The following is a 13,507-nucleotide window of genomic DNA, read 5'->3' as shown; positions in this document are numbered from 1 at the left end:
TTCCATCTATGTTTTGCAAAAATAGAGAAATTTTTAAATCTTTAAAATCCAACAAGATGGTCTTGTGACATGGAATGGAGAGTGATCTTTGTGTTGTACCAGACCAGAGGTTAATGTAGGGTACATCATTATTGGTCAGTTCGTTATAGTCACAAGACCTCTGTTGACAGTTTCATTGCTGGCGGGGGCTTTAGGGTATCAGAGAGGACAACCAAGTATAATCTGAGAAGCAGAGGGAAGACCAATAACATATTACTACTTGCTTGCTGCCAACTGACACCCGGAGATCCTTTGGCCCTACCAGACAGCAATGGCAGCTCGAGGTAGGGATGCTAGGCCAGGGACAAAGTAGCGACTATTGGTACCGTGGTCACCGAAAGGCTGTCCTAAAGGAAGCAGAATAGAAGCTCTCCTAGGGAATTCTCCCTTATTTAAATTTCTCCAAAATTTAAAGCAGGATGTGTACTGAGAGATCATCTAACTTAACCTCCTTTCATTGATGAGAAAACTTTGAAAGAGGAGGTAACTTACCCATGGTCACATAGCTAATAAGTGAATGAGTCAGGATTCAAACTCAGGTCTTTAGACTGCAAATTCAACACCATCTCTGCTGTACCACACTTCTTTGATTTCAGTGTTTTAAGGGAAACTACTATAATATAATGTAACTTGACAACCAAACCAGGGGATTGAGATAAGTGGTTATTTACATGCTCTCACTTACCTGCCTTAGCCCTGGGGGAAATGTTTACTTATTAGCAAAAATAAGGCTTCCTAAAGAATAAAAAAACAACAATATTAACACAAATTCACTTATGGTAATGTTTTTGGGTTTACAAAGGAACTTTCCCTGCTTGTTCCAGGAAGTAAGTAGCGGTAGCTATTCACGGGCCTAATCCCACTGCTGATCCACGTGGGAGCTTGAATCTGCTTTATTTTTCTAAACTTGATGCCCCTCCTGCAGAAGGCTGGTGGTTCTCCACTCACTGCTTTGGTGCCAGACTTAGAAGTTTGTCTGTAGCCCTACTGAGGCTCAGAACTCCCCAAATACACTAGTCTTGGCCACCCCAGCTGTAGGGACTACAGAGGTGCACCGACATCCAGTGGTGAGAGCAGTGAATTTAAATGAATAACTGAGCATTACAGAAGGCAATCTAATATTCCTTTCCTTTCCCCTACTTTTTGGGAATTTAGTAGGTTTCCTTTCTCTTCAATCTCTTCAGAATTTTCTCCAATTTTTCATGACTGAGACAAAACAATACAAAGCAAACCATTGAACATATTTCCAGATGTTCATTTGAGCTCAATAGAAAAGCCCTTTATACAATTAATTTTTGGAAGCTTTGCATTTTCTCAAATGGCCTTTGGCCCCATGAAGGAATTGGTTTACATGACTAGGACTGTTTTAGGGATTGGAGACTTGGAGTCTATTTCTGCCTGTGACTAATATTATCCTTCTTCACATCCAGTCTTTATCTCCCTGCCACCTCCCTTTGCTTTAAAATTATAATTGACGCATCTCTTTTCTCTTGCCTGGTCATAAAGCCCACATGAAGTCTGTGCTCTATCTCTGAGTGCAACAGTTCTTCGATTTTTCCTGGGGTTTCTTACAGGATTTGGGAAAGAAAGGGTGACCATACATTTCTCAAGTGTCATTGGATTGGGATATATCCTTGGTCTAGCCCCAGGTTGAGGAAATCTGTCCTCAAAACTTATGAGACATAAAACTGAGATTAAGGAGCACTTTGAAAAACCTCCAGGTTCCTACAATGCTTCGAAACTCACTGGGACATATAGTCCTGAACTGTACATCTCAGAAAGCCTGTGTCAGGAATCTGAGCATGGGAGGTTTTGAAAAGTGCTCTGAGAGACATGAGAGGGAAGGAGAGAATAAAGGGCAGACAGGGATGATGGGGATGCTGTCTGGACATCACTGACAATGGTGAAAGTGGCCCAGGGCTTTGTGATCCACTGGTATCTGTGCGGAGAAATACACTGTACCCAATCCTCCTACTCCATATGCTTGTCAAAGACCCTGCCAGCACAAAGGACATTGGCAAGGGGAATTGGACCCTCCAGAAGGAAGTGGTTTGGGGAAAAGGGTAGAGTGTGAGCTGCTTACTTTAATTCCTTGTTATTTAACTTGTATTACATAAATACCCTTTTGTATTACTATAATTTCACTTGACCAATTATGGCTGGTTGGAGGGAGAGGAAAATGATGATAGTGAAAACAGACAAGGTTTAGGACTCAAAACTTAGAAACTTTGACAATCCATGCTTATTTTATAGGAGCTTAGAAAAAAGAGAGAAGGGGAAGGGACAGAAGAAAGGTGAAGGAATGAGAAGGTGATAAGCATTTATACAGCATCTACAATGTACCAGATATTACCCTTAGTGCTTTATAAATATCTCATTTTATCCTCCGGAGGCCTGTGCAAACATGCAGCCTACCCTGTGAGGTAGATGCTGTTATTTTCCATATTTTACAGTTGAGGAAATTGAGGCAAACAGAAGTTAAGTGACTTGCCCAGCTACCAAATGTCTAAGGCTGGATTTGAACTTAGGTCTTCTTAACACCAGGCCCAGGACTCTATCCACTGTGCCACCAAGCCGGCACTCAGTGGTGGCAGAGAACATGGAAGACACCTTGAGGCTTCTGTCTCAAAGGTGGATCCAAGGAAGTCTGACTTTAGTGAGTCTCCAGTGCCTGAATAATGGAAGCATCATCTAAGGAAAAAACTCTGCAACAGAACTGGCTTGTGCTCATGAGTAAGGTGTGGGGTGTGATCATAGAACAACACAATCCAGTACAATGACAGCTAACCCTTTCACAAGCTGTCTGGAAAAGTTGCCTTCTCTGAGATAGAAGACCTTGGGAAACACCAGAGGGCTATTCAGTCAATAGTTTAAGCCAGGCCTCAAAGCTCCAGGTTCCCCACCCCTGGCCTAATCACAGAGTTCTATAGTCTTTATGCCTTTCTCTTAGTAATGGCAGAGGAAAAGACTTGGAAATAAACTTCTGAAGTATTTGGAGTGTAGAATATTGGACTTTGAGTAACAAAACTAAGGCATATCAGCACCCCATATCATGAAGTCAAGAGATCTTAGATCGACTATTATGTAGTAACTGATGTTCAGAGCTGGACTTGCCCAGTGACAATAAGGGTTTGATATCCAAGAACTCATACTTCTTTCTCCAGATGGGACCCTGCTGGTAATAGGGTGGAAGAATTGGGAGCTATGCATTGGAGTGCTGGAGTAATCCAATGCCTGGTGCCAGAAAGGAGTTGGTGCTATCCATGTCCTTCACGCCATGATTTTTATTTTTTTATTTTATTTTATTTTTGGTTAGGCAAGTGGGGTTAAGTGACTTGCCCAGGGTCACACAGCTAGTAAGTGTTAAGTGTTTGGTCTGAGGCCGGATTTGAACTCAGGTCCTCCTGACTTCAGGGCCAGTGCTCTATCCACTGCACCACCTAGCTGCCCCTTACTCCGTGATTTTTAAAACAACATATGGACCACTGTGGTCAACGTCATTGTGGACCCTTGGGCTAAGAGGGAATTCTGTAGCTGGAATAAAATAGATTCTACTGGCCCGCAATGACCACAGATGTCTATAGGAAGTGCTTGATGCATGCAAAACAAAGTGTGACTGAGTTGTACTCTTTCTCTGGAAACTAATAATAAATACCAACGAGACTTTGGATCATGTGTATAGTAGGCTTTATTTCGTTTATTTGTTTTTGATCCCTGGAAGAAGATAAGAAGAAAATAAGCAATACCTTGGTAGAAACTGACTGTTTCACTTGGCCTTCACAGGCACACCCACCTAGGACCCAGAAAAGTTTCTACTGTTGCTAAAATAGTGTCAGAAATACATTTTGTGTGTGTGTGTGTGTGTGTGTGTGTGTGTGTGTGTGTGTGTGGCTTCCCTGACAGCATGCATTCCTATGGCTGAATTAAGATTGAGGCTTTATGAGCAAGCTGGACAAGAAGGTCTTAGTTTTGGCAGCAATCAGGAAGTCTAGAACTACTGATTAGCATCCTCCAGTAGACTAGCAGCATGAACACTTTAATTGCACACTCCTAACATACTAGCAATCTTAAGAAATGAGCAGAAGGTTTAGTGGATCCTTCTACATGGCATTTCTAAGGCATGCATATAATGGTGTCAGGAATGATACCACATGCCTTCTGATGTTTGAGTGAGAGCCACATTTACCTACTGATTTGTGCTTTGGTGTCTTGGAAGAGAGAGATGTAGAAGCTCACAACAACTAATAGGCAAGATCAATCAAAGAGGGCTACCCTAGCTAGGAATTTAGCTCAGTAAAACTGAGAAAAGACCAAGTGATAGAATGATGCTTAACTACAATGTCAGGAATTATTTCTAAGGAATAAAATCTTACAAAGCAACTTTAGTATCTAGGGATTGCAGATTGGTGAGGACACCCGCCATACCAAGTAATTAAAAAATTGGTTATTCCACTAGTATATAAAACAACTCAGGGGGTCAGTTGGGGGCCTGCAAGACAATGCTTTGCAATTACCTGCCATCCAGAGAAGTGTTGGCCAGGGTCCCTGATGATCAGAAAGACAAAAGAGATGGAGAAATGGAGACAATTGGGCTCCAAGAAGGTCCTGTCAACTAGCTATATAATGGGATTATGATTTGTAAGAAGAGAAAATTGCAGATTGGTATTATCTGTGGGACCCTGGGCAAGTCACTTTACCCTGTTTGCCTCCATTTCCTCATCTGTAAAATGAGCTAGAAAAGGAAATGGCAAACCACTATACTATCTTTGCAAAGAAAACCTCAAATGGGGTAATGAAGAGTCAGACACAACTGAAAAATGACTGAAAAACACAACCCTCCTTAGAACCAAGAAGTCAGAACCAACTGTGATGGGAGGATGGGGTGGGCTGGGCCAGATCCAGAGACTGAACCTTTCTTGTTTAATGTTCTATAATAGCTAACATTTAAATGGCACTTTAAGGTTTACAAAGTACCACGTTATCTCATATGATATTTAGAACAGCCCTAGGAGGTAGGTAGGTTCTACTATTGTCCCCATTTTATAGACAAGGAAACTGAAGCTGAAAGTCATCAAGTGACTTGCCCAGGGTCACACAGTTAGTGTCTGAGTCAGGATTCAAACTCGGGTGTCTCTGACTTCAAGTTTAGACACTCTATCCATTGTGCCACCAACCTGCCTCTAGGGAACAGAGGCCATCTGCTAGGTTGGGTGCTGTGGGTGAATGGGCCTGGTGACACCCAGGACTGAAGTGTTGGACTGAGCAGCCAGCAATCAGCTCAACATGTCCAAAAGAGAGTTCATTAACCTTCTCCCCAAACCCATCCCCCTCTTCCAAACCTTTCTGTTTTAGTTAGGGCTCCGGGATCTTCCCAGGCATCCACATTCTTTACCTTGGCGTCATTCTCAACTTTTCCCTTTCCTCCTCATTCATCCAATCAGTTGCCAAATGTTGCTATTTCTATATTCATGATATCTCCCACCTCAGTCCTCTCTTCTCTGCTCACATAGCCTCTGCCCTCAACGCCTCTTACTCAGATTATAGCAAAAGACTCTTACGTAGTCTCCCTGACTCGTCTCTTCCTTCTTTCATCCATCTTCCATATAACTGCTAAAGTGATTTTTGCAGAGCTGAACATGTCACTCCCCTACTCAGTAAACTCAAAGTGCTCTCCAGTGCCTCCAGACTTATATAGAAGCCCCTCTTCGGGGCTTTTCAAGCCTTTAACAGCCTGATTCCAACCTACCTTTCCAACATTGTTATCTCAAATTCTTCTATCCAGCCAGATTAGCATTCTTGCTATTTCTCACCCAGGGTTTCCCATTTCAGGGTCTTTGTATGGATTGTGCCCTGTTCCTGGAGAACACTTCTTCCTTACTTCTGTCATTAGAATCCTTGGTTTCCTTCAAGACCCAGATCAAAGATGACACCTTTTTTTTCCCCCACTTAATAGTATTTTATTTTTTCCATTTACATGTAAACATAGTTTTCAACATTCACTTTTACAATATTTTGAGTTCCAAATTTTTTTCTCCCTCCTTCCTCTCCTCCCCCCTCCCCAATATGGCGAACAATTTGACGTAGGTTATGCATATACAATCACATTAAACATGTTCCCACGTTAGTCATGCTGTGAAAGAAGAATCAGAACAAAAGGGAAAAACCATGAGAAAGGGGGGAAAAAAAGAGAAAATAGTATGCTTCAATCTGCATTCAGACTCCATAGTTCTTTCTCTGGATATGGATAGCATTTTCCATCATGAGTCTTTTGGAATTGTCTTAGATAATTTTTTTTTTTGCAGTTCCCAGGTTTGTGCACTTTATAGGCAGCTGGGTAGTGTAACAGATAGAGCCCTCGGCTTGGAGTCAGGAGAGCCTGAATTCAAATCCAGTGCCAGCCATTTACTGGCTTGTGACACCAAACAAGTTACCATCTGCCTCAGTTCAGTTTCCTCCACTATAAAATAGGGATAATGATAACACTTGTTGTTTAATCATTTTCAGGTGTGTCTGAACTCATTGATTCCATTTGAGGTTTTGGCAAAGATATTGCAATGGTTTGCCATTTCCTTTTCCAGATAGTTTTACAGATAAGGAACTAAGGCAAATAGAATTAAGGGACTTGCCCATGGTCATACAGCTAGTAAGTATTTAAGGTCTGGAAGATGAGTCTTCTTGACTCTAGGCCCTGAACTCTACCCATTGTACCATCATTATTACACATTGAGAGGAAATTTCACCTAGTATATCCTATTTGAACTTACAGAGAAACAAATTAAATTATGAAAGCTATACTGCAATTAATTATTTTAACAATAGTACATCAAGTGTCTATACACAATCACACTTAGACATACACATTCCAAATTCACAAAAATTCAATTAAATTTAACAAATATCTATTAGATACCTAACAGGTCCAAGGAATTCGCTTCTTATCTCTTTAGTGCTGATTAGCAACTTATCATTTTAGAAAGTTGCCTGATCTGATAGATTAAGTAACTTGTCGAGTGATAGGATTTGGACCAAAGTCATTGTCCACACTGCTTCTTAAGGGCACTCTTCATGTTCCACTTGAGTCTTGTATTTGAAAATCAAATTTTCTATTCAGCTCTGGTCTTTTCATCAAGAATGCTTGAAAGTCCTCTATTTCATTGAATGACCATTTTTTCCCCTGCAGGATTATACTCAGTTTTGCTGGGTAGGTGATTCTAGGTTGTAATAATAATTCCTTTGCCCTCCAGAATATTATATTCCATGCCCTGCGGTCCCTTAATGTAGAAGCTGCTAAATCTTGTGTTATCCTGATTGTGTTTCCACAGTACCTGAATTGTTTCTTTCTGGCTGCTTGTAATATTTTCTCCTTGACCTGGGAACTCTGGAATTTGGCTACAATATTCCTAGGAGTTTTCCTTTGGGGATCTCTTTCAGGAGGAGATGGGTGGATTCTTTCAATTTCCATTTTGCCCTCTAGTTCTAAAATATCAGGGCAGTTTTCCTTGATAATTTCTTGAAAGATGATGTCTAGGCTCTTTTTTTGATCATGGCTTTCAGATAGTCCAATGATTTTTAAATTCTCTCTCCTGGATCTATTTTCCATGTCAGTTGTTTTTCCAATGAGATATTTCACATTGTTTTCTAATTTTCATTCTTTTGGATTTGTTTTACAGTGTCTTGATTTCTCATAAAGTCACTAGCTTCCAAATGTTCTATTCTAATTTTTAAGGAAGTATTTTCTTCAGTAATCTTTTGGACTTCCTTTTCCATTTGTCCAATTTTGCTTTTTAGGGCATTCTTCTCCTCATGGGCTTTTTGGCCCTCTTTTGCCATTTGGGTTAGGCTATTTTTTAAGGTGTTATTTTCTTCAGTATTTTTTTGGGTCTCCTTTAGCAAGCTATTGATTTGTTTTTCATGATTTTCTTGCATCACTCTCAGTTTTTCCTCTATTTCTCTTACTTGCTTCTCAAAATCCCTTTTGAGCTCTTCCAAGATCTGGGACTGATTCATATTTTTCTTGGAGGCTTTGGGTGTAGGAGCTTTGGCTTTGTTGTCTTCTTCTGGTTGTATGTTTTGATCTTCTTTGTCACCAAAGTAAGATAATATAGTCTGACTCTTTTTGTGCTGCTTGCTCATGATCCCGGCCAATTACTTAAGTTCTAAACTCTTTTGTTAAGGTAAGAGTCTGTTTCCAGTATGGAGAATGTACTGTCCCAAGCTTTGGGGGTTTGTACAGCTGTTTTCAGAGATACTTCTAGGGACCTGAAAATTTTCAGTTCTTCCAAGGTGGTATGATAAGGGGCGAGGTGTTTCCTCTCCACTGCCACAACAAGCTCTACCACACCAGCGCTCCTCCTTGCCCCAGGACTGCCCCTCAGAACTGTGACCCAGATCCAAGCACAGGCAAAGCAAGAGATTCCTGCCTTAGCACTGGCAAAGAGATCCCTGCAATCCCCCTCTCATCAGCCACTGGATTTCCCCTCAGTCTGTGGGCCGGAAACTCAGGAGGCAGCCGCAGCCCACGCTCGGGACTTGCGAATGAGACCTAACTTCTCTCTCACCGTAGTCACAGACTTTTCCCACTGACCTTCTAAGTTGTCTTTGGTGATCATGGGTTGAGAAGTCTGGAAACCACCACAGCTGCCCACGATTCAGTCCTCTGAGGCCTGCTCCAGGGTCGCTGCGGCCTTTGCGCCCATGTCGAACTGCGCTCCTCTCCCAGCCTGGTGCGATATACCTTTCAGATCAACCATCCAGGCTTTCTTTGGCTGGAAATTTGTTTCACTCTGTCTTTTTGTGGGTTCTGCTGCTTTAGAATTTGTTTAGAGACATTTTTTATAGGTATTTGGAGGGGTTTGGGGGGAGTGCTCAAGGAAGTCACTGCTTTCCCTCCGCCATCTTGGCTCCCCAAAGATGATACCTTCTACATGAAGTCTTTCTGATCCTCCAAACTACTGGTGCCCTTCCCTGTCATTTTCTCTTTCTCTCTCTCTCTTTCTCTCCCTCTCTCTATATCATACATACATACATACACACACACACACACACACACACACACACACGTATATACATATACACATATAACATTGTCTCCCTTGACAGAATATAAAGCTTCTTGAGCACAGGGTCATTGTCATTTTTGTAAGCCCAGGGCCTAGCGCATGCTTGTTGATGTTTGATTGATCAGGCTAAGCTTTGACGGCTTCAAGAGTAATGGGATAGGAAATTTACACATAAAATTTGGTCCTAATTAGTTGAATAAAGAATCCTCTATAGTGGAAAGCTAGAGTGGCACAGTGGATAGAGTGCTGGGACTGATGTCAGGAAGACTCACCTTCCTGAGTTCAAATCCAGCTTCAGACGCTTATTAGCTGTGTGACTCTGGGCAAGTCACTTAATCCTGTTTGCCTCCATTTCCTCATCTATAAAATGAGCTGGAGAAGGAAATGGCAAACCACTCCAGTATCTTTGCCAAGAAAACTCCAAATGGGGTCATGAAGAGTCAGACACAACTGAAAAACAATTGAACAACAATAGTGGTTGCATTATTAGAATTCACAATGCCTATTTCCATTGGTGTATAGGTAGTCATAGATTGCACAAATGTGTACTTTGGATAAAATAGTAACATGTGATGTTACAGATTATATATACCCTAGGTCTTAGTCTATTGCATGTATCTTTAATAGGGATGTTAAGTACTATGTTTCTGCATATGACCCATGTCTACTGAATATAAGATGTTATATGTCACATTTTGCATTAAACCTATGAGATATGTGCTGGAAATGAGATTTGGTTTCCACGACTCTTTTCAGACTTCACGGATGACAATGAGATGATGGCCTGTGATTTATTTTTATCTAGCTCCTATTACAGAAACCCAGAGCCCCCAAAGCTTTTGCAGTGGATATTACGCTAACATCCTACCAGTGAGTCAGCAGGGACAGGGGGCTAGAATCAGGAAGTGATCCAGAATCACTAGAGTTAGTTCCAAGAACCAGCTGTTAAATTTTCAGTGTGAGCATTCATACCTCAGAAATCAGCAAACACTACAAGTCAGGGCTTGATTTACTGGTTTTTAAAATTTATTCTCTAGCCTTAAAAAAGTGATGGAGAAAATGCTAAAAATGCAGATTAAATTTGAAATATGTCTTGTGTATTTTTTTTTCTAGAGAGTTGGTTGTTAACATTTATTAGCATATACCTGACTAGAACCTTGCTGGGACTAAGAGAAGTAGTTTTGAGAAATGGGTTGATTGAGTATCTGCTGCTAATAATTATATTGCTAAAAATAAAGTTAATTAGTAATTAAAATTTAATTTAGCGGTATCTAGGTGGGTGAGTGGATAAAGCCCTGGACCTAGGTTTAGGAAGACCTGAAATTCAGCCTCAGAAATGTATTAGTTGTATGACTGTGGGCAAGTCACTTAACCTCATTAGCCTCAGTTCCCTCATCTGAAAAATGAGGATAATAATAGCTCCTACTTTCCAGGATTGTTATGAGGATCAAATGAGATAATATTTGTAAAGCGCTTAGCACAGTGTCTAGGGGTAGCTAGTTTGTGCAGTGGGTAGAGCACTGAGCTTGGAATCAGCAAGAATCATCTTCATGAGTTCAAATCTGGCCTCATACACTTACTAGCTGTGTGAACCTGAGCAAGTCATTTAACCCTGTTTGTCTCATTTCCTCATGAAGAAAATGGCAAACGGATTCAGTATCTTTGCCAAGAAAACCTGAAATGGGGCCATGAAGAGTTGGACAGGACTGAAATGACTGAACAACAACAAACAGTGTCTGACACATAATAGGCACTATATAATGTTATTTATTATTATCATTATTTTCGATTTCTTTTCACGTTCTGTCTGTTCTACCTTCATAGTATCTCATATATGCACCCTTCTCTCTTTTGACACTGCCACCCATCTGACGTGGATCCTCATCACCTCACGTCTTGATTTGCATTATCCAAGATTTGGCAACTGATTGGATGCGTGGGGGGGGGGTGAGAGACAGGGAAATGCTGAGGATAATGCCAGGTAAAGTGCTCTACTGATTGGTCTCCCTGCTGCAAACCTCTTCCCATTCCAGGTCATCCTCCAGTCAGCTTTCAGTTACCTTCCTAAATCATAGGTCTGACCCTGTCACTCCCCCTACTTAAACTCCAGTGGCTTCCTATTACCTCCAGAATCAAATAGGAATTCCTCTGATTGGCTTCTAAAGCTCTTCAGACCCTGGCTGGCCCCCTTCCCACCTCTCTGATCTTTAGTTCTCTCCATGTATTTTTCAATTCAGTGACATTGGCTTCCTTGCCATTCCTCATACAAGACACTCTAGCTCCAGGCATTTTTGCAGGCCCAGAATGCTCTCCTACTTCACTTCCATTCACTTCTGGGCTTCTTTCAGGTCTTGGCCAAATTCCATCCTTTGCAAGAAGCCTTTCCTGGTCTCTTTTAATGCTAGTGCTTTTCCTTTGAGGTCGACCCTTAATTTCCCCTGCATACATCTTGTTAGCACGTAGCTATATATGTGTGTTGTCTTCCCCATTGGAATGTGAGTTTCCCCAGGGGAACAGCTGGTCTTGCTTTTATCTGTATCCCCAACATAGTAGAAACTCACTAAATACTTGTTGACTGGCTACGACGTCATGTGGTTAATTCTGGTTGGTTGGAGAAAAGGTAGAGGTTCAGAGGATAACGGATGCTCATAGCAAATGGTTCTGAATAGAGGATGAACTCAAATATATTCTAAGAACCTGTATGTGACAGTGGGGTATTCTAGGTCCATCCTCTAATATTAATTTTGGAACTAGCAGGATTTGTAGGGGTATTGGGAAGTATTTATGGGGGAAGGTTTTTCTCAGTATGGGGGTAGTCTGCTGTCTACTCTGGACAGAACTTTGGTTTTGACCTCCCCCCAACCCCAACCTGCTCATCATCCAATTCCTCTTATTGGAAATGTTTCCATGTCATTTTCTAGAAGGGAAGTGCTTCTCTGCAGGGCATACTAGGACCTGGGAAAGAACCAAGGGGAGATCTATAGAACAGGTGAGACTGCTGGCTTTCCTGGGCCTTCAACAAAACCACTCTCAATCACATAAGCTCCAGCAAGTCTTCATGGCACACTCACTGACTGGTACATTTATTGTTGTTGTTTAGTCGTTTCAGCCATGTCTGACTCTTTGTGATCCCATTTGGAGTTTTCTTGGCAAAGATACTGGAGTCGCTTGCCATTTCTTCCTCCAACTCATTTTACAGATGAAAAAAACTGAGGCAAACAAGGTTAAGTGACTTGCCCAGGGTCACACAGCTAGTAAGTGTCTGAGGCCAGATTTGAACTGAGGAAGATGAATCTTTCTGACTTCAGGCCCAGCATTCTATCCATTGAGCCACCTAGCTGCCTGCTTGGTGCTCTATACAAGAGCTTTAACTGAAAAAAAACCCAAAAAACCACAAGGACAAGAACAACCATATTGGGGACCATTTATATTGTCATTGTTCCAAACCTGAATATAGTTTCATTCATTGAGGGGAGCGGGGACCCAAACTTGCTAATATGAACCAATGAGATGGCCTCAGATCTCCTGTACTCCTGCTGCTTCCTTGGGCCATGTGTAGCTGTCCAGCACAAATGAGTCATATTCTGGAGTGTAGACCAGAGACCTCACAAAGGCCTCCTTGTCCTCAGGCTCTGGGTACCATGAGGCCAGGCTGTGTTTGTAAGCATAGTCGAGGACCTGGGATGGAAAGAACAAGTTTGAATTGGGGAGGCAGTCATTTAAAGACCATTCACCAGGCACTTGTTTCCATAATAATAATAATGATGGTGATGATGATGATGATGATAAAGCAAGCCTGAAGAGTCCTGGAGAAGGAATGGGATCCAACAGAAATAGACATGACTAACTCCTTTCAAAGCTCAGCTCCAATGCTATCTACTACAAATAGCCTATCCTGATCCCAGCAGTTCCTGCTGTACCCCCCCTAGAAATTATTCATATTTTCTACTCAATTTTCTAGGAACATGTTGTTTTCCTCAAATAGAATGTAAGCTCTTGCAGGGTGGGAATGGTTGGATTGTTTTATCTTTGGATCCCCATTGCCTAGCACAAAGACTGGCTACATACTCCATACGGCTTCATAAATATTTGTTGCATTGAATGAATTGATCCTCTGACACGTGGATCGTGCAAGAGCCACCTAGACTCTTCAGAAGTTTGCACACTCCTTATTGGGTCCTTGTAGTTCTATCATCAATCGGCCCTCGGCCCAGGCCACCTCTTACCTTGACTGCAATTCTCAGGGACACATCTCGGATGGTGCTGAGTGGTGGATAGAGCCGCCCTTGGGCGAGATGTTCATCAGAGACTTCCTGAGCAATGTGCTGGGGAAAAAGAGCAGAGCTGAATGAACAACCAAACCCACAGAGCTCTCTTCCCCAGGACAGTCACTGGAATGAAGCTTTTCA

General features: G+C 41.8%; 1 protein-coding gene across 3 annotated transcripts in view; it reads right to left on the bottom strand.

Moving 5' to 3' along the window:
• Positions 1–12,508: 12,508 nt before the first annotated feature.
• The window catches only part of ME3 (malic enzyme 3), a 314,844-nt gene continuing 313,845 nt past the window's right edge, over positions 12,509–13,507 (bottom strand). For all 3 annotated transcript variants that reach the window (XM_027848248.1, XM_027848247.1, XM_027848249.1), the window contains 2 exons: positions 13,325–13,423; positions 12,509–12,776 (listed from right to left, as the gene is read on the bottom strand). In XM_027848248.1, the coding sequence (XP_027704049.1) occupies positions 12,615–12,776; positions 13,325–13,423 (261 nt within the window). In that variant the 3' untranslated portion in view covers positions 12,509–12,614. The remainder of the gene's footprint in view (positions 12,777–13,324; positions 13,424–13,507) is intronic.

The sequence above is a fragment of the Vombatus ursinus genome, unplaced genomic scaffold (assembly GCF_900497805.2).
Source record: "Vombatus ursinus unplaced genomic scaffold, bare-nosed wombat genome assembly UNPS02005659.1, whole genome shotgun sequence".
In the NCBI taxonomy this organism is placed as follows: domain Eukaryota; kingdom Metazoa; phylum Chordata; class Mammalia; order Diprotodontia; family Vombatidae; genus Vombatus; species Vombatus ursinus.
The sequence above is the reverse complement of the archived record's forward strand: the minus strand, read 5'-3'. Positions and strand labels throughout refer to the sequence as shown.